At 41.3% G+C, this 21,764-nt stretch overlaps 1 protein-coding gene across 1 annotated transcript in view; it reads right to left on the reverse strand.

Annotated features, from left to right (window-relative positions):
• Window positions 1–17,223, reverse strand: part of LOC124805608 (TNF receptor-associated factor 3) — a 57,587-nt gene extending 40,364 nt beyond the window's left edge. The window contains exons 1-6 of the mRNA XM_047266175.1: window positions 17,191–17,223; window positions 17,054–17,110; window positions 16,814–16,945; window positions 16,472–16,481; window positions 12,627–12,771; window positions 6,298–6,460 (exon numbers count right to left, since the gene is read on the reverse strand). Of these exons, the coding sequence (XP_047122131.1) occupies window positions 6,298–6,460; window positions 12,627–12,771; window positions 16,472–16,481; window positions 16,814–16,945; window positions 17,054–17,110; window positions 17,191–17,223 (540 nt within the window). The remainder of the gene's footprint in view (window positions 1–6,297; window positions 6,461–12,626; window positions 12,772–16,471; window positions 16,482–16,813; window positions 16,946–17,053; window positions 17,111–17,190) is intronic.
• Window positions 17,224–21,764: the final 4,541 nt, after the last annotated feature.

A 21,764-nucleotide genomic window follows, 5' to 3' on the forward strand; every position in this document is an offset into this window, starting at 1 on the left:
TGTTGCTGTTTGCACCTGTTGACCATTGCTGGGTGCTACTGCTGGAACTATCAACTACTTGTTTTTTTTTTTAATCATTGAAAGCATTTTATGTGAACATTTGTATAAACTGATTTTTTTGTGTATTGTGTAAACTATTATGTAAAGTCACATGTATGAAAGAATTTGTATTGCTTACTGTATTTTATATATTAGGTTATTGAAAGGTCAGTGCAGAGCCAAAATTTTATCTAATTATGTGATATTTACATATTAATATTATCTTTAAATTTGTCTGTATTTTTGTGGACGAATTTGGTGGTATTTTCACCACCAATGCTGGCAAAAATACCATAAAATTCTGGCCTGTGGAGGAAGGGCATATGAAAGGTGGCTACACTGAGCCACAGCGCCAGAGATTGCGCCAAAGAGTATTATTCCGCCGCCTCCGCTGGCAGTGCTTGTCGAGAACTCGTAGTAGTGAGTGCTTGCTGAGATGTCGTAGTGAAAAGTTCTTGTCGAGAAGTCATAGTGGAGAGTGCTTGTTCCATGTTTTATGTAGTTGTTTGATGGGATAGACAGCAGATGTTGTTCTAATGGAGATATTGTAATGATTAGAGTGCTTTGCATAAATATAAATGAAGGTAACAAAACTCGCTTTTTTTCTTATTATTTTAATGTCGTAAATAATGCGTCATTACAAGTTCAGTCAACAAAGCATCTGGCTTGTGTTCTTGTATTAGAGTGTAATTCTGGTTTTCTTTCGCAATTATAGTATTTCTATTTTCTTTTAATTACTTCAGTATAAATGGTATTTAAAATTTCTTGTCTTGTTGAAGAAGAACCGTGCCAGATGTGTACGTTGAATCACACTCCCACACACAGAACAACTACACTTGTGCTTTGGTTTCGTACGTTTTATAGTTGCTGGGGACTTAATTAATTAATTGTGTAACGGAAATTTTCTTTCATTCTTTGTTGTTATTCTATGCAGTCAGATTGCGTACAAATACTAGTCAGGGCCAACCGTTTACGAAACAGCGTAATCGGACATACAGCTACGAAAAATAAAAATTATTTTCATTTATATAAATAAGCCCCCATGCAACATATACGGGTACACCAGTAAAAAGAATACAACCCAACTTATGATTACTTTAAAAATTGGTTAATATGTCAAATACCTTACGTTTAGCGTATGAACGAGAGCAAGTTTAGAAAAGGCTTGTGTCTTATATCTGTGGTTAAAGTTTGTTAGAAGTGTCCAAGTGCATTCATTATTAACCACTGCATGAGTGGAGTCTGGGTCATTTGCGCTCCGTTTTAAGTAAAAGCCGGTTTCTCACGAATCTCAATGTTTATTATGTCATACACCCTGCAATATGTGTCGTAAAATGATGTATTTTCGCAGATGTATTCGGTGGCATATGTGGGTACTGTCTGCGAAATGTATTGCAAACAGAGTTTATTGCAAGGAAATAATAAACGTCTTGCCTGAAGCTCAAGTTTTACTGCATGAACAGCGAAATTATAGTAAGCCATAAACATTCTTGATTTCTTCGTTTTGTGCCGGGTGGCAGCGAGAAAATGTTTCTTAAAGGTTTTAAATTAGGTTCAAAGTTTGTTGGAAGTCACTTAGTGCTCTCATTAATCTGTTATTGTACGAATGTAATATGGCTGACTTGGGTGCTGTGAGTTACGCGTACACTGACGGAAAAAAATCGCAGCACCAAGAAGGAGATGTGCGACATAAACGAAAGTTGACAGGGATATTTCTACACCTGAAAGATGATGATTATTGAAATTTCACGCCAGTCGCATAAGAGTGGCGCTAGTAGCGCTGCTACGAGGACATACATCTGTTTTGCTGTAAATATACGCTGTAGCGGGTGTGAGCATTAGTTACCTTTGAGATTGGACGTGGTGAGGTGATGATAGTAACGAGAGCTTTTAAGGCGCAAAGACGCCATTATTAACACATAACTGAGCCTGTACGAGGCCGTGTCACAGGGCTACGAGGAGGTGGATGTTTCTCCTGCGATAACGCCTTGGCAGGGATGAAGTCACTCTACATGAATGCTGTCAGCTGTGGTCAAAAGAATGTACCGTTGCAAGAAAACCGATCTTCGGATGGCCACGTGATGCTACCGAGAGGGAAGAACATCGTGTTCGGCGTATACCTCTGGCGCATCGTATATATATATATATATATATATATATATATATATATATATATATATATATATATATAACTGTGACGTGAAAGTGGCCAATGGGTAGAAGTGGTTAATTACTAGCTGGCTGCGAAAATTAGATCTGTGAAATAAGACCCTGAATCACATTAACTGACTTACTTGCCGCTTTTAAGCTATGAGAGGGTGCAAGATTGTTGGAGAAGTTACTGCAGATTCTAAGAGCGCAGGTCGTGCTTCGTACTGTGCTCAATGTCTGCGACATCTCGTGTTGCTTCAACCTCTGGAAGAAGTGTCGCCCACCGAGCCCCCACATCAAGTGACCTCAACGGAGCCCCTGAAGCAAGTGTCCGCCAGCTTCATTCTTCGAAACCTGGTTATCCCTGCATGGAATTTCGCCGGGTAACTGCAGCAGACCTGGCTAGATAATTTAATAATCAAGTTTAATACTTTTATACTTTTTCGCATTTTTTCGTCGTTAGTCAGTACGGTCTATACTCCAAGGCACGCGGAAGATAGCAGAAATTCCCTCCTTCTAAATGACAGACCTACAGTCATGGCTAACGTAGAGAAATACAAATACAAAAACATGAGACCTCGCCCCCGCTACCGAAAAAATAACAATAAGCCAACCAGAACCCATTACTAGGACATTTCAGCAAACTGTGTCCGCGCTTAACAGCTGCACTCAGGCTTTGTGAGCTAGTTTTTCTTATTGCCTTTCAGATTCCTATCTTGGCTAAAACGGATTCTGTGTGCTTGTCGCACAATACTGTTTTACAGCACGCCGCGCAGCCTCATCGACAGTCCTGCTGAACTGGGATGGCAGACAGCGTCCCAATGCTCTACGTGTGTGGAAGAACGACTTTATGACTGTTGACATAAAATTTTCTGAGTGGCGTACCACATCACAAAGTTAAAAAAAAAAAAAAAAACTATACTGGATAAACCAACATTTTGGCAACTTTACAGTGGCTTTCTTCTGGCGTGCTTCGGCTGCATGAAATCACTAATACTTTGTCATCACTGCTCACTGAGCATGAAGTCAAAGTTTTTAGGAGGTCGTTGCTACGCTTCGTGTCTTTTGAACTCTGCGGGCTGGTTGTCGGGATGGGGCGAGCCTGCATCCATCTTCTCTCTTCATGTTTGTATGGCGTATTATTACTTCTATGGCTTGTCTGATCTTGCGTTTCGACAAGGCCGGCCAATTGGCCAGTACACAGCAAGAATGTGGCAAGGAAATCAAATTTAACGAAACTTGTGAACTGGCCAAGCAGCCGGGGTTGGCGAAACACCTAACACCTGACAAGATTAATGGAAAGGATGGATTCAAACTTGCCCCATCCTCACTGCCATCCCGCAGAGTCCAACTGGCTGCACCAAGAATGGTAACTGGGCCGCGCGGTCTGCATCCAGTAGGAGAAAACCTGGAGACAACACCTCATGCACAGATGACCATCATCATAGGAAACAATACAAGAGGTAATAGACCACAGGTTATCTCCACTTCCTCCTATCAATTATAATGAAGTTCCTTCTCCTTCGGCCACGCGGGGTGGCCGCGCGGTCTAGGGAGTCTTGTCACGGTCCGTGCCGCCTCCCCCGTTGGAGGTTCGAGTCCTCCCTCGGGCAAGGGTCTGTATGTTGTCTATAGTTTGAGTCAGATTAAATAGTAAGTAGGCTTAGGGACCGATGACGTAAGTAGCTTGGTCCCATGAGACTTTACCACATATTTCCAAATTTTCCTTCTCCCTCCACCTCAAGAGGCATATCGTAAGAACGAACTTCAATATTGTGGCGTAACGTAATGCTCAGTTAACAGTAATGACACTACCTGAGCAGTAATATCAAAATATAAGTAACTCCACACACCCAAAGCACACGAGAAGATGCAGGAAAAGACTGCTGCGACTGTGGTCAAAATGTTCGTTTCTTCAGTATAGCTGTTTACATTACGACGCGTTGTGATTCTCACTAAATTTTATGTCAACTCTGGCTGTGGAGGCCTAGAAAATTATATAAACTTTATGACTATTCCATTCCCAGCGTGAAAACTTGCCTTTCGTGAGCCAGCTAAAAATCCCAAGGGTGCGGAATACCACCGGTTACCGAGAGGATTGCACATGTTGAAATAATTAGAATTGCAGTCACTGACAGTGATGAACACTGCTTTCAGTTGTCATTCAGCATTAGCGACGTGACTTGACTGATTTCTGCGATCTGCGCATCTCTATACATACACGTCAATGTCCTGACTCACTGACTCATCATCGCCCTCCCAAAACCGCTAAGGATAGGAATTTCAAAGTTGGCGAAAGTATGAACTTTATACCTTTAACCTCGTTTAAGAAGGGATTTTTCGATATTCCAACCCTGATGGGGTGAAATGGGGGATGAATGGTTTTTTGAAAAATGTCGCTATTAAGAAATTTTGAAGGTAGACCTACGAAAATTGGTATTTGGTTTCTTGGGCACAAATAAAGAAATCCATTTTCAACATTTTTGGAAATTTAACCCTATGGGGGTGAAATAATTGGTGAAGACCTTTTTTGAAAATATGTCACTATTAAAGAACTACTAAAGTATTTTTAAAGCCACATCTATGACCATCCGTGTTTTTCTCGGTTACAAGTTACAGAAAAAAAAGTGTTTACTGTTTCTGGAAATTCAACCCCTGTAGGGGTGAAACATGGGATGAAAGTTCAATGGAAAAATTTCATTGTGCTAGCATTTTTGTATCTAAATGTATGAAAATTTATATTTGGCTTCTCTGTTAAAAATAAGACATACGCATCACACTATGTTTGGAATTTCCTCCCCTAAGGGAGAATAATAGAAGGTGAAACGTTTTATGAAAATCTTTAGTTGCGAAAGTATTTTTGTAGCCAAATCTTTGAAAATTGGCGTTTGGCTTCTCGGTTAGAGACGAAAGAATACGTGTTTCTCTGTCCTTGGAGAATCTTGTTTTCAAACAATAAAGGGGTGAAATAGGGTCAGACAGATGCACTGAATCATCATCACCCAGCCAAAATCGATAAAGATAGATTGTTGAAGCTTGGAAACGGTGTGGCTCTTATAGTGTAGGTGTCGTTTAAGAAGGACTTGTCCGAAATTCCACTTCGAAACGAGTGACATAAATAATGAAACGCATTTTAGAAGTATTAAGGGAATTTTGAAGTTAGAACTACGAAAACTGGTATTTGGTTTCTCTGTCACAAAATAATAAATATATGTTTCAACATTTTTGGAAATTCAACCACTAAAAGGGTGAAATAAAGCGTGAAAGTTTGTTTTGAAAATAAATAATTACTAAAGAACTACTAAAAGATTTTTCAGGTTCCATCTATGACAAGTGGTATTTGACTTCTCGGTTAGAAATAAAAGAATGCATAATTCAGTGTTTCTGGAAATTCAGCTACTAAGAGAGTGGAATTGGGAAAGAAAATTTTTAAGAAAATATTTCGTTACATTTAAAAATTTTAGAGCTAAATTTATGAATGTCGGTATTTCACTTTTTGTTAGGATATAAATAAATATTTTTCGGGGATTACAGTTGCTATGGAAATATCTACACAAGAATGCAAAAGTTATGGTTAAAAAAACTTTATAAACTCCAGCTGGTTTTTGGTCAGAAGTGTATTCAGAAAAGACGATGCTTTTATGACCTTAATTAGCTTGAAAAGCTCAGAGGATGTTGCAATTTGTGAACAACATATAATTTTGGTTAAAATAAAAACAAAAAAATCTCTGCAGGCCATAGAGTTACGTGAGTGAAGGAGCTTGCGCTAAGATCCTTAAATTATAAAAAAAGTGACGAGACAATTTAGCAATAAACTGCCACACAATAAATTTTTCTGCACTATGCCTGGGGAGAGTTCATTAATATTAGTAATAGTGTGAAGATGGTTCGATCAGCCCTTTGCAAGGTGGACTGCAGTGTAGTCATGTAAATGTAGATGTAGAGTGAGAACGTAAAGAGATGTACGCGATGTAATAAAATGTAGGATGAGGTGAGTACTGATGACTACAATCGGAACAATTATGAAGTGTAATTCATGCTATCTTTCAGTCATGAAAAGAGAGTTTTGAGCATGTGAGCAATCGCCAGCAGACAGTGGGCACGCACCTGTCGCAGGGCGTCTGCCCTCTCTGCGCCGAGGCGTCGCTCTCCCCGCACCTCGGCCCTCCAGGCGTCGCCCTCCAGCAGCTGGGAGCGGGCCAGCTCCTCCACTTCCAGCGTCAGGCGCTCGCACGACGACACCAGCTCCGTGTAGCGCTCCTCCAGCGCGCTGCAACATTACCATCCGCTCCACTTACCAAGGTGCCATAACGCTTTACGTTGGCTGCGTCTGTTCGAATATATCTGAGGGTTCACACTCATCGTACTGGTCCTCGTTGTAAGAATTTACAACTATACTAATTCTAGACAGGTAGAACCTAGACACGAATTTTTTCCAGAAGATCGAAAACACTGGTAGAAGCTTGTAAGATGGCTGTGCATGTGTGATAATGTAAGTAGACTGTTTAGGTTTTTATGTTGGTAACGCCACGTAGCGCTCTGTATGAAAATCACTGACAGTGCTGTGTGCAATCTGTGGCTGGTTTGTATTGTTGGAATATTTGCTATTGTAGTGTTGGGCAGTTGGATGTGAACAGCGCGTAGCGTTGCGCAGTTGTAGGTGAGCCGCCAGCAGTGGTGCATGTGGGGAGAGAGATGGTAGAATTTTAAGAGCGGTGATCTGGACGTGTGTCCATCAGAAAGACTAAATTTGTAATACTGGATATCATGAACTGATATATATATATATATATATATATATATATATATATATATATATATATATATATGATGACTTTTGAACATTATTAAGGTAAATACATTGTTTGTTCTCTATCAAAATCTTTCATTTGCTAACTATGCTGTCAGTAGTTAGTCCCTTCAGTAGTTAGTGCCTTCAGTAGTTAGAATCCTTTATGTAGCTGGCAGTATTGGCACTCGCTGTATTGCAGTAGTTCGAGTAATGAAGATTTTTGTGAGGTAAGTGATTCATGAAAGGTATAGGTTATTGTTAGTCGGGGCCATTCTTTTGTAGGGATTATTGAAAGTCAGACTGCGTTGCACTAAAAATATTTTGTCAGTTTAGTGTTGATCAGAATAAGTAAAGAGAGAAATGTCTGAGTACGTTCAGTTCTGCTCAGCTGTTTGAAAATCAAATAACGTAAGAGGTTTTCCAGCACTGTCATTTTCAAATTTTTCGAAGGGGACGTTTCATATCGCGACCCTGCCAGGATTCGGTCCTGGAATCTTCTGATTTTTTCTTGTAGTTTGTGTGATTAGTGTAGCTATTGTTTATTGCTAGAGCGTAATTGTTGAGAGAATTTCCTTTGTAGTTGTACTTTTTCATTGTTGTAGTGTAAAAAAGTTGTGGCACACATGTAGATTTTCACCAAGTATTTCGCAGACGCACTTCCAATGAAATGGATATTATTTTCAGTGCTATTTTAATGTGTTTCCTCGTTTTACTCTTCAAATTGTGCTTTTCTGTGTTATCGTGTGAAATATTGTGACAATTATGGCGTGTGAAAAACGTAATACTACGCTCCAAAGTAAACTGAGAAAGGACAGTGAAGACGAGAGTAGCATGTTAGCGCACTGTGTAATGAATTACCTAATGTTCAACATAGTAACTTGGTAATTGTCCATAGGGAAATGGACCAAGCAATAAATAATCGTGTAGACAGTGAAAAAGGTAGTGAACAGGGCAGTATTGTCGATCGATCGGTCGGCAACAGATCGCCCCAGGAACTCGAAATGACAGAACAGAATCTTGCAAATACCGTAGATTCAGGTTTTACAACCTCACACTTTTCTCAATTAAGTCAAGACACATTATCTGATTTTCAAAATGCGAATGTTGCCGGTGCAAATGCACTGGCGAAAAGCATAAAGGAACAGATTCCAGACACTAATACATTATTATTCAAATTAATGCAACAAATGAAACAAAATCAGAGACAAACACAGCAACAGCTAGACACAATGGAACAAAATCAATAACAGTCGCAGCAAGAAATGGAACAAAATCAGAAACAAATTAAAGAAACACTTCAACAAACACGTGAAGATTTAACTAAGTTACATAACATCGATTCGTCTGTAATGATGTAAAAACAAAAATTTGTGAGCATTTTCAGCCTATTTTTCGCGGCATGAAAATGCATTACAGAATAACGAAGCAGCCATAAAAGATCTGCAAACTATTGTTCATGAAAATTACGAGACATCGCGGGCTATAACTGACTCAGTTGCAGCTACCGATTCGGTTACGCAACTTGCGAAAACTCAAGAAAACTTAAAGGACACAGTAGATACTCTTAAAATTGGTTCAGAAAGGCACATGGAGGAAATTAGTTCATTATCAGAGAAAGTAGTCGAACTTTCGGATCAGGTAAATAATTAATCTACGACACTGGACTGGTAGACTTTAATGACACAGAAGAGTATGAACAAATTAGGAAATTCAAACAAAACCAGAATCAAATTAATACGCAACACAAAAGAGAAATCCGGGAAGCACAAGATCAGTTGGCACAAGTAATACAAGAATTACATATTTGAAAGGAGACTCGCGTTCCAACACGGGAAGAGGAACTTAGAAATATGGAAAAGCCACAAAATAATAACACAGGGCATTTCGGAAATTATGAAAGAAATGGGCCAGGCCCACCGAATTTAGAGATGGAACCGCTGACACGACGTAACAATGACCGATATGGGACTTGCCGACACGATGACTTTGACTATAAGCTCTTCATTACTACACGTAAATTCGAAACATTTAAGAACTTTGGCAACGACCTTCATCCACAAGCGTGGCTTCATCAATTCTCTCATCGTTTTCCTGCCAACTCGTCATTGGAGCACAGATTAGAATTTATGTGTGGCTACTTAGGGAATGAACCAACTGTAAGAATGCGATTGGTCATTAGCGATTGTCAAAGTCGAGGAGAATTTTATCAAGCATTCCTCTCAGCATATTGGTCTCCAGCTACTCAAGATCGCGTAAAACATAGCATCATGAAGATGAAACACTTTGAGCAATCTGAATTTTCCAGTCTTGTCAAATATTTTGAAGACATGTTGCACAAGAGTCAGTACCTGTCAAACCCATACAGCCCCTCAGAAGTCATCCGCATTTGCTTAATCAAATTGCCTGAACATTTACGACATGTTATTTTGGCAGGACGTTGCAAAGACGACATTGAAGCTTTTAAGGGACTGTTACACGAATTGGAAATTGACACTGACAATTGCGGGACGCGAAAAGAGGAAAACAATCATTAGAGGTCACATCCTTCACAATTCCGTGACGACAGAAACAATAACTGGACACGACAAGGCTATTCTTACAACGCAATTCGCGATCAAAACAGACACCACCCATATGGCAACCACTGACAGAGTAATAATAATCACAGGAATAGATCAGCTCTCCACGGTAATGACTATGACAGAGACAACCATATAAACTGACAATATGAGAACCAAAACAATTATTATCAAGGGAGACAGAATAACTTCAGACGCAACAGTCCACCGTGCAGTTGCGATTCAGGGAGAAATTCTCCACCACGTGACTGACATGAAAGAAACTATGGAATCTGCCGACATGACGATAGACGATATAATCGTAACGACAGACCTGAATTTCATCAGAACTGGCGGGATTCAAACAGGGAAAGGCCCTCTCGACAAGGTGAATTTATAGAAGTTAGGTCTCCTAATCCTAATAACGACGCACGCCAACAAAGAGACAGACAATGACTCGCACCGCAGGCAGCCACGTGCGCCGGCTGGTTCAGAGAAAAATAACATAGACGCTAACCTTGATAATAGTCTGAGCATTCTTTACTGACGTATGCAACATGATATTTGCTTTGAAAATGTAGCTCTGCGCACTAGAAAGGGTAAAAGATTGCACCACATTTCACATGTAAAACCCTTTATTGAGAGATAATCTACTTTTTAACTTAGTTTTTGCGATAAAACTTTTCATTTCATGTTACTAGTACGCTTTGTCACACTTAGAAACTGTTAACATGCAACAATGTTTGAAGTTAACTGTCCAGTCAAGAACCAAGAGATCTTATTTAAACATTAATTACGAATGCATTGTTACAGTGAACAGACGACACAGCGTTGTTATTTGTACATTCTTGTTTGTTAGTTGCACGCTTACGTATCGAATATACGGCTTACATACTTAGAACATATACCTCTAGTGAGATTTTAATGCAATATTTTGGTTTACTTCAAAAGACATTCTTTATTTGAAGTACTTTCTGTGAGATTAAAGATGACTTAGCATTCGGTTTCTTTGACAGCTACACGATTATATGACGACGCTACTAAATTAAGTTTCATTTCACTGCACACGTTTCTGTTGGTCGTAGTATATGCACAATATGTGAGAAGTTGGGACTGTTAGTGTTTGCACGTGTGTTAATAATTCAGCAAGGAACTGGTTAACAGCATTGCTGGTTCTAAGGACAATTCCAAAAACTTTGTCAGTGCACAAGTGGTGGTTTACGGACTTGCTATATTGTCCGCAAGACTCTTCGATGGTGATTGTGCACTTGCACAGTCGCAACAGATGGTTACTGACCGTCTCTACAAGGACTGCAGTGGGTCTGCACCTTTGATGGCCCACCGGTACCATACTCTCTACTAGGACTACAGTGGGTCTGCTCTGTGATGACCTACCTACCAATATTCATCAAAACTTTGACTGACTCAGTTGTGGATTTGCTCTGTTGTGGCCCATTACCTATCTGCATGTCAAGAGACAGCACTGTCTTTCCGTTGGAAGGACAACGCTACTTCTTCAAGAGTGCATGGAAATCCACTACATCCATGTGCATTTTCTTTTACTGCTCAGACTTTGAGAAAAAAAAGAAAACTGTAATTACTATTGTGATGAATGATCGGGACTGTCTTCATGAGAACAATTTTTGATTTTGACCAACATTGCACCAATAAGTGTGTGCATTTGATATATTTGTTATTGTAATTATGAAAAATTTTATCAAGTCATTATTGGCCACTGCGCAAAACAATTTGTAAAAGTTTTTATGGGGAGCATGGGGGCTGTGTAAGTAGGCTGTTTAGGTTTTTATGTTGGCAACGCCACGTAGCTCTCTGAATGAAAATCACTGGCTGTGCTTTGAGCAGTCTGTGGCTGGTTGGCATTGTTGGAATATTCGCTATTGTAGTGTTGGGCAGTTGGATGTGAACAGCGCGAGCGTTGCGCAGTTGGAGGTGAGCCGCCAGCAGTGATGGATGTGGGAAGAGAGATGGCAGAATCTTGAGAGCGGACGATCTGGACGCGTGTCCATCAGAAAGAGTAAATTTTTAATACTGAATATGATGAACATATATATATGATGACTTTTGAACATTATTAAGGTCATTATTTGTTCTCTATCAAAATCTTTCATTTGCTAACTATGCCTATCAGTAGTTAGTGCCTTCAGTATGTTAGAATCCTTTATTTAGCTGGCAGTATTGGCGCTCGCTGTATTGCAGTAGTTCGAGTAGCGAAGATTTTTGTGAGGTATGTCAGGGCCATTCTTTTGTAGGGATCATTGAAAGTCAGATTGCGTTGCGCTAGAAATATTGTGTGTCAGTTTAGTGTTGATCAGAATAAGTAAAGAGAGAAATGTCTGAGTACGTTCAGTTGTTCGAAAATTAAATAACGTAAGAGGTTTTCCAGCACTGTCATTTTTAAATTTTTCTAAGGGGACGTCTCAATCTAAGATGCCCCTTTCATCATACCAATCTTCATACAAGCACGTTGATACCTCTGCTAATTCTGTCACGCCCAATTTCCAATAGTTTCATTGCACACCACAGATGGCTGCAAGATACGCAACACTGCGACAAGTCTAATAGTGCCCGCGTAATGAATGACATTTCTCTTTGTTAGAAACTTCCCCTGAACATGTAGCCCATGCTTACAGTTAAGACGCTTTTCAAATTGATACCAATTCTCGAATGCAGAATAAAATATCATCAACCTAGACAGCCTATGAGATCCGTTATATGGGCCTTACACAACGGCCTTGTCGAAAGAGAAAAGTGAGCTTTTAGAGATTCTGGGTACGCTCTTACCATATGCATGTGAAACTTTTCCAAGAGGAAAAAATGACAAACGATCGAGGGCCAGGGAATCCCACCTTCTGGAATGATAATATGATGGTATTAAGCACGCAAATTAGGCGGAACGCAGTTCAGGTCTTTCGAATACATCTGAGCATGATAATGCGTGACTTGTCCTCTAGTTGTCTTATTTACGTCACTTTCCTTGCAGTTGTGTATGCCACCTAATCTGTGGAATAGCGTTAATTCCAGTCACGTGGGTTACATCGTCAGAGCCGGCCACGGCCGCCCCTCACCTGTGCAGGTCCCTGGCGGTGGCCACGGCGCCGCTGAGCCTGGCCAGCTGCTCGTCGTACTCGCCCTCCGAGCGCAGCCGCTGCGCGCGCTCCGCCTCCAGCTGCTCGCCCAGGGCGCCCAGCGCCGCCTTCGCCGCCTCCACGTCTGCGGGGGCGGCAAGCGGCGGGGCGGCGCTGGCGGTGGCCGCGGCCGACGTCGCGGCGGCCAGCACCGCGTCACGGCGCCACTGCTCCGCCTCCCGTCGCAGCGAGTCCTACGAACAGAGGTGTTTCAGAATGGATTAGAAACGGTTTGTAAACGAATCAGACACTAGCGCTAATGTAGGCTGTCCTTAACCAGAAGTTGGTTTGACATTTCTGACAATTAGATATGAGAAAGGCCAACAGCCTTGCGATTGTGGTAACACAGGTTCCCGTCAAGTCACCGAAGTTACGAGAAGTCGGGCTTGGCTGGCACGTGGGGAGGTCCGAGTCTGCCGGGTTCTGTTGTCAAGCTGGGTGCACTCAGCCCTTGTGTGCCCAACTGAGGATCTCCTTGACTGAAAGTAGCGGCTCTGGTATCGTGAACTGAGAATGGCTGAGGGTGGTGTGCTCCTTATTCAGTGACGGCTCGCAGCTGAGGATGACACGGCGGTCCGTCAGGTATCATGGAGCCTTCCGAGGCCTTTTCGGACGGACTTTAGTTTAGGAATGGCAAGGAGCAATTTGTAATTGCTCTTAAGAAACTTTTAATGGCCAAGTTTACAGTCAGTGCTACTCATTCCTGATAACCGGTTTCAGCAAATAGGAATGTGCTCTTTTGATCTTACAAAGAAAAAATCTTGTAATGCGTTTAGTTCCGCTGTGAAAAACCTGTTTACATGTTTAGCAAACCGGTGTGGGATATGCTGCTTACCATCCACTATTATGCCAACATGGCACGAGTGTTACAGTCATAATGGAACTCGATGGATAACAACTAGCTATTAAAAAGTCAAAAGGTGACAGTCTTAGCTATTGAAACGGGTCATCAAGAATAAATAGCATTGAATGCGATCTCGTAGCGAAATTCGTTTCTACGTCTAGGTCTACACGACTCTTCTGCAGTTCACACTTAAGAGCCTGGCAGAGTGTTCATCGAACCACATTCACAATGTATCTCTACTTTTCCACTCTCTAACAGCGTACGATACATTTATATTCTAAAGACAAAACCACTGGATTCAAGGGAAACCTTAGATGGCGCAGAATACATACGGTAACGAAAACCCCTGCATTATCGTACAAATTTGAAAGTGAACACTAAACTTATCACTCACCTTTATAACGTACTTCTACTGTACCTTACCTTAAAAATAAATTTTGTATTCCTGTCTGTCTATTTTCATAGAGTATATGCGACATACAGCATGCCGTCATGAAAACTGAAATCTATTAGCTTACCACAATGTAAAACATAACGAATACAAAACTGTGTACTGGTGAAACATGGCTAGAAATTGATAAAATCTTTATTCTCATTAAGCTGAGAACAGCGGCTTCTTGTTGTTATTGTTTTTGTCACGGAGTCATTCGTAACACTAGACATACGGGGTATCAATGAGAGAATGGGGTCTAATGGTTCTAAACACTATGGGACTTAACAGCTGAGGTCATCAGTCCCCTAGAACTTAGAACTACTTAAACCTAACTAACCTAGGGACATCACACACATCCATGCCCGAAGCAGGATTCGAACCTGCGGCCGTAGCAGTCGCGCGGTCAATGAGAGAGAGAGACCTTTAAGTGTAATATGTATGAATCACTTCTAGTACGTGCCACGGTTACAAGCTAGAGAGTATTTAATGGGACGTGACAATCACCGTTAAGGAGGTATCTACTTCTACATCCATACTCCACAAGCCACCTGACGGTGTGTGGTGGGGGGTATTTTGAGTACCTCTATCGGTTCTCCCTTCTATTCCAGTCTCGTATTGTTCGCACAGAATGGTCCAGAGTTCAAATTTCATTGAATTCAAATCATTCTTTGGACGTAAAATATTTTTCTTTTATTTTGTAATGAATCCATATAATTATCAGATGTGTCAGTCCTCCTAAACTTTAAATTTGCGTTCGAATGCCAGACTAAACTCTTATCTATATGGCGGTCATTGTATACAATCACATCTCAATCGTGCTCGGTTGCATATAGGCTGCAGCAACGTGCACAAACGGAGACTTTCTGATCGCCCTTATAGTAAATGAAACTTAAATAACCCTCTAGGCCAGAAAGTCACCGTCAAAAGCTATAGAACTGCAAGATACTAGCCAATAAAGTAGGGTCACCATCTACATAGAGCTCATGTTTCACACATTTTCATGGTGCCTATCATGGCTAAAACATATATACGTTTTATGTACTGGTTTATTAATACAGTATATTTGATGATGATCATTTAGGTAGAAACTGACTGTGTATAGAAATATATAGATCTTTGTGACCAAAGACTATTTTGAATTCTACAAATTTCGATAAAAGAAGGCATGTTCAGAAGGTAAGTGTACCAGTTTTTTTCTGTCATTTAGAAAGAGATACAGAGCATTGTTGGTACATTTGTTAACTGTTTTTCCACGTAATCTATATCTCATTCATTGCATGTGGTGGGCCGTGACACCAGTTCTTTCCCCTACTTCAGAATTACTTTCTGCACATGCTCGACGGAAAGAAACTCAGTTCCACTGGTGTGTGCTCTAACGGAGGTGAGAAGATGATAATCTGAAGGCGCCATGTCAGGGGAATAGGAGGGGTGGTTGGAAACATCCCAACCAAATGAGTTCTAGAGCACCGTGTTGGCTATGGTTATGTGAGGACGAACGTCGTCTTGCTACAAGTGCACTCCTCTTCCCAACGTTCTCCTCTTTCGTTTTTGAAAGTTCCATTTGAGGATTTTTTGGGTTCTCGCAGAATCGTTGTGCATTGATTGTCCCCCCACCCTCCCCCTTGGAAGTAATTGCACCAAAACTGTTCCTTTTCGTTCCCGAAGCCCTGAGGCTATGATTTTTTTTTTTTTGTAGAAACTGTAACTTTTGAACTTTTTGCCAGATGGGGAGTTGGTGTAACACCACTGTGATGACTGTCTTTTTTGTCTCAGAGGTGTAATGAGCCAAACAGGATTCATCTACAGTCACAACAGAGCTCAGAAAATCCACCCTTTCAATTGAAGTCTCTTATGAAAAGCACGGGTGTTATTGACTCGATTTTTCTAGTGCTGCTGAGGCAGCAGTTTTGGACCACTCACGCGAACAGTTTACGGTATCCCAACGTTTCTGTAGGTGTCTCGTATAAGAGAGATCCCGAGAGCTGTGGAAACATCACTGAAATTTCATCCAGTTGCATTGAATATCCTCAATTTTTTGCACCAACTAATCAGTGAAAATGGGAGGTCTTCCACTCCGGTATTCCTCACAACACTTGTCCTGCCTTCAAAAAGTTCCCTACACCACGTAAACAAACTAGATCTGTTTCTAACACCTTCGCCGTAAACCGTTTGGATTCACGAAAAAATTTCGGCAGGTGTTATTCTTCTGCGAGCAGAAAGCCGATCACAGCAAATGGCTCGCACTTAGCGGGATTATTTACCTATATCTTTCACGCCACTGGACACTACAACGTGAGTTTACGTACTACCGTGTTCCTCCGATGCTCGCTCTGGTCAGGGGATTCCCCTGTAGAATCCAGTGTAGCCAATTCCCAAAAAGCCACAGCTCATCATGGTCACAGTACACTCACGCACTTTTTGAACATGCCCTATATTTTATAAATTAATATTTTGTGAGGCGTTTGCATTCGCACCGTCGAACGCATTCAGTCGCCTTCACCAATGTACATATAAACAACTAAAACAAAAAATCAGCACATAGTAGTAAACTGATAGCTGAGGACACACTTAATGCAGAAAATTTCTTCAAGTAAGTTATTGTCCATATCGATGTTAAGTATAATGATATTCGATTTTCATTGAACTTATTTTCGCAAATGTTTTATTAATTCATTGCACCTCGTATTCTGAAGATGGTGAAGGTAATGAAAAAACGTAAAGTGGCGTCAAATACACTGATTACGCGATTAGCGTATACTGTAACTGCGTAGGTGTTGTGCAGAATAATCGCTGCCCTCCACCGAGACTTAGTATCGCATGGTAGGGGTTGCGTGGCGCTGCGTGGCTCACCTTGAAGGCGGCGAGCACCTGGACTAGCTTCTTGTTCCACTGGTCGAGCGCGTCGCAGCGCTGGCGGAACTCGGCGACGGCGACGCCGCGCAGGCGGCGCTCCTCGTCGAGCGCGCTGCGCAGCTTGGCCAGCTCCGCCGCCAGCACGTCGGGCGCCGCAGACGCTGCCAGCGCGTCCGTCCCGCGGCCCCCCGCAGTCCCGGCGCCGCCACCGACGCCGCCGCCCGCACCGGAGCTCACCAGCAGCGTCGCCGTAGCCGGGCGCTGCAGCGACGGTGGTCGCAGCAGGCACTCGTTCTGCACATTATTTAATACACTCAAAAAAGTGTTACCAGTAACATGTGGTCGAATAGAGAGAAACGTATGACCTCAAATACTCTGTCCTCGTCGCGGAAATAGCTCGTCTGCATCGTTCACATAGTCTCGTTAAGGTGGAATTTAGAGACTAGTGTAGTAAGCCCAGTACGAGAGGTAAAATTCTGTTTAACAATATCTGAGTACCCTGTATCGCCCGGATACATATTTACTCCAATTCAACTACCTCATATATTCGTTCCCCCTCCCTCTATCCTTCACCTTCGCCCTACTCCTTATCCATCTTTCTCTCCCCTCTCTATGTCCATCTCTACCACCCCATACTATCTACCCCATTCCCTCTGTCGATCTGCTACTCCTCCCTCCCACTGTCCATCTCCTTCCACGCCCCCTCTCTGTCCATTTCCTATTCCAACTTATTTCCTGAACCACATCTTCTCCACTAGCCTCTCCCAGTTCATATTCTCCGCCCCCCCTCCTTCCCTCTCTCGCTCTGCCTCTTCCTCTTTCCTTTGTCTGTCCATCTGCTCCTCTAACCTTCTCTCAGTCCATCTTTTCCTCTTTGTCCATTTCCCTCTCCCCCTCACTGCGCTCATCTCCTTCTACTTCACATCCGTGCCGATATCCTACTTCCTCTCTCTTTCAATCTCTTCCTCCGCCTTCTCTCTCTGCGTTACCATCACTACCAAAATAGGAGGATGCTTTTTTAACCCCCACAGATTTTCTTTCCTGATAGTCATATGTCTACCACATTTGGTAGAAATCTAACTGCGGTGGCACTGGTTCAAAAATGGCTCTGAGCACTATGGGACTTAACTTCTGACGTCATCAGTCCCCTAGAACTTAGAACTACTTCAACCTAGCTAACCTAAGGACAACACACACATCCATGCCCGAGGCAGGATTCGAACCCGCGACCGTAGCGGTCGCGCGGTTCCATACTGTAGCGCCTAAAACCGCTCGGCCACTCCGGCCGGCGTGGCACTGGTACATACGTTTACTATATTTTACTCGTATCTGTACACATACTTCAACTGTATCTGTAGCGAATTTCATCCTGTAGTTTCGATGTAACGCAGCTAAATAGCTATGACGTCACATCACCTGAACAATTAGTCTTACAATGATATAATGTTGTAGGTACATTCAATGACATCCTTTTTATATTGTTTGAGAAATAGACTGAATATAGTAGCAAAGACGAAATAAATTAAAACATCATGTATAACGCGGGAATTTTTCATACATGACGTAATATCTTCTGAACTATATGTCGTACAGCGATATACTTTCGTAGACATTTGAGCCACATGTGGATACTGTATTTGAAATGCATTGCGAATACAGCTAGTAGCAGAGTAATAGTAAATTTAAATTTCATGCATGATGCGCTTATTTTTTAGGCATTTCATTGCTTATGACGTCATATCTCCTGAACTGTGTGTCGTACAATAATATAATTTTGCAGGTGTATTCAGTGGAATATGTGAATACTGTCTGCAAAATGTGTCGTCAACACAGGTTGTACCAAGAAGTAATACATCAAAACGTCATCCTTGATGTGGCAGATGTGATGTACGAACAGCGATAATGTAGCAGGCTATAAATATTTTTTCTTCCATGATTCCGTGTGGGCTTGTCAGCGAGAAAAATCTTCGTGAATATTCGAAATTATGTGTAAAGTTTTTTGCAAATCACTAAGAGCTCTCACTCTCAAATTCTGGATGAGTGAAGTCTGCAGATTCGCTCGTCGGGAGCTATACTACCGTTCCATCCCCACACTCGCTCCCTTCATTGGTAGGTGGTTCTTGCCTCCACTGCAATTCTTTGTAACCGGTGAGTGATGTGTGTATTATGTTTGGTTAAAATCTGTGGAACATACGTACCTACAAGTGTATAAGCAGACATACATACACTTTTATAATATGTATTTATTTAGAAAATGTCGTTTTCTAGCCTGGCCTCATTTTCCCGTTATCTTACCAACGAAACCATCGCACAGAGACAGTAGCGTATGTTTTGAGCTTAGGAGAGAATTTCGCCAGCGACACGTGAAGACTTTGACTAAGACGTACTTTCAGCCGTTTTTGCATTCAAAGCTGTGTTCAACCAGTACTATACAGATCATTACAACCGTTTCGTAATCCTTCTAGGTGTAACAACGTTTGCAATGTACTTAATCTGCTATTCCTTACTTCCTTGCCACGTAATGGAAGATACTCGTAATTCAGTTACTGATGCAGGATATGACTTAGTTTGAAATCTGTCAGTTTCTAGTGAAGCTCTCGTTCCGTGTTCAGGAAATTTACACTTCCACTGGATTTGGTGGGGCCGTTGAGTGAAATTAAGAATATAAAAACGTCTGCTAGAGCATGCAATGAGACACAGCAGCTCTGTCAAGTTGATCTCCTATCAACTGTTTCAACCTTAAGTTATTTTCACGCTTATATGTGTTTACCTACGACCGTTATACCTCGCGATATGTTGATAAGAAGAATTTTGGTAAGGTTAATAGTTAATAGTCTGAAATCCCTAATTCATGTTACCAACGACAATTTATTTAATATAGTTGAGACTCTTGTAGGAAGCAGGCCATCATTTTTATTATATAATATACTGTATTGGAGACGGACAGGTCACTTCATAAAAGTCGTATAGCCGGTAAAAACGACTTAGTTATTCAAATAGCACATTTGGAGGTTTTCGGATTGGTTTCCATTTTCAAATGTCTAAAAAGTAAGATAAGAACAAGATTTACACAGAATGTGAAAAAATATAACAAGCTCGAACAAAGTCCAAAATGTATCAGCTGAGAACCTAGGAAGTGCCTAGATGGTCATAGAATATGAGCATTATTAGATGTATATGTAACATAAGCTGACAGATCGCTAGCTGTTGTAGGAAGAAGGAGGGGAAGGAAGACAACATTGGCCACCAAAGGGCAAAGAGTACATGGTGGCGCCAGGGGCGTTATGCCTGGCATTTACAAAGGTGACAGACTATGTAGTAACAATAAAAATGAAATGTAGAAATATCAACTGAAAATTTATTGACCGATAAGGTGTTTATGATCAAACATAGAAATCATGGACAAATGCTAGGCTCCATGGAGATACGATGCAGGCGGTGTACAGACATATCGTACACAGCGAAATGAGTGGCGTCAAAATTGAAAAACCGACTGAGATTCGTTACTAACTGATAACTATAATCATTTCGAGATAGGTGTTTTACAAAGTAAGAAAAAAACGACTTTATATGCGTGCAGGTGAAGGTTCTATACGAACAGCCCATATATCTTTAGCAACAATAATTAAATTACGTTTACGTGGAGAACACGTCTAGTGTAGAACAACAAACACAAACTGTAATCCACTGAAATGGACCTGTTTCACTAAAAATTACTTGCGAGAGTTGAGGGTAAATGGTGTCATGGAGTGCAAGTATAAAATAGATATGAGAGTGCTGAAGGGGCATATTGTTGAGGGGGGGAGGGTGGATTAGCGGGGAGAGGAAAGGTAAGATGAGGTTCAATGACTGTTGAAGAAAAACAGGGTGTAAAGGAAAGAAAGCGTAGCAGCAAGGTATACAAAAATTAAACGTATTACTATGTCCTACAAAAAGAATCAAGTACACAATTAGTGCGCAGACCAAATAAACATTTCTTTTTTCATTCAGAATTATCTTACAGTCTAGAAAGCTGACACTTAATCTGAGTGAAACAGGCATCCGGAAAGGGTATAGGATTATACAATCAATTTATAGTAAAGAAAGTTTACAGTACCTATTAAATCCAATCCAAAAGTACATTCTAACAGTGTTGACCCAAAATGACGGAGAAAAGGGGGAGTGCGTGGAGAGGAAGAACCAGTTTGGCATGAGGGAAGAGATGCCAAGTGGTGGGGCATAGACAAGGGGAGCACACTGGAGGGGTGGTGTGTAAAAGCATATGGAAAACGGAATAGCATGTAGAAGTACTACATGGTAATAAGCTACACTATATGCATAAAACCACCTGCCACAGCACGTTAGTGAAAACAATTGGTGTGGCAGCTGAACGGTCAACAGAATAAAACATAAACTTCATCAGAGGGAACTGAAGTATGGTGAAATAATTAATTACAAAGTGCCTGCGTGATCTCTCCAAAGCAGATACAGATCTACAGCAATCCAAACATTTAAACTAATTGCATAAAGAAGTGACCTATCTTAAAACGGACATGGCCCAAAAGTAAGGGAGATACAGCGACAGAACAGCAGAGTAAAATACAATCTTCACCGGGAAGAATAAAGCATATGAGTAATGTGAATTAATTAACTGCGAAGTGCATATGTTAACTGTACAGAGCAGATACGAAATTAGATCATCTTTCTTTCTATCCTTTACACCATGTTTTTCTTCGGTTCTCACTGAGCCCCATTTTCTCTTTACCCCTACCCCTCCCCTTTACCACACTCCCACTGCATTCCACCCCTCTGCAGTCTCATACTTCCTCATTTTTTCTTCCACGTCATGACCACTTGTTACATGCACCTATCACAACCAATTTTTAGATGTACCGGTCCATTACAGGAGATTACAGTTTGTCTTTGTTATTCTACACCACCGTGTTGATCACCTAAGCATAATTTAATT

This window comes from Schistocerca piceifrons, chromosome 7 (assembly GCF_021461385.2).
Source record: "Schistocerca piceifrons isolate TAMUIC-IGC-003096 chromosome 7, iqSchPice1.1, whole genome shotgun sequence".
In the NCBI taxonomy this organism is placed as follows: domain Eukaryota; kingdom Metazoa; phylum Arthropoda; class Insecta; order Orthoptera; family Acrididae; genus Schistocerca; species Schistocerca piceifrons.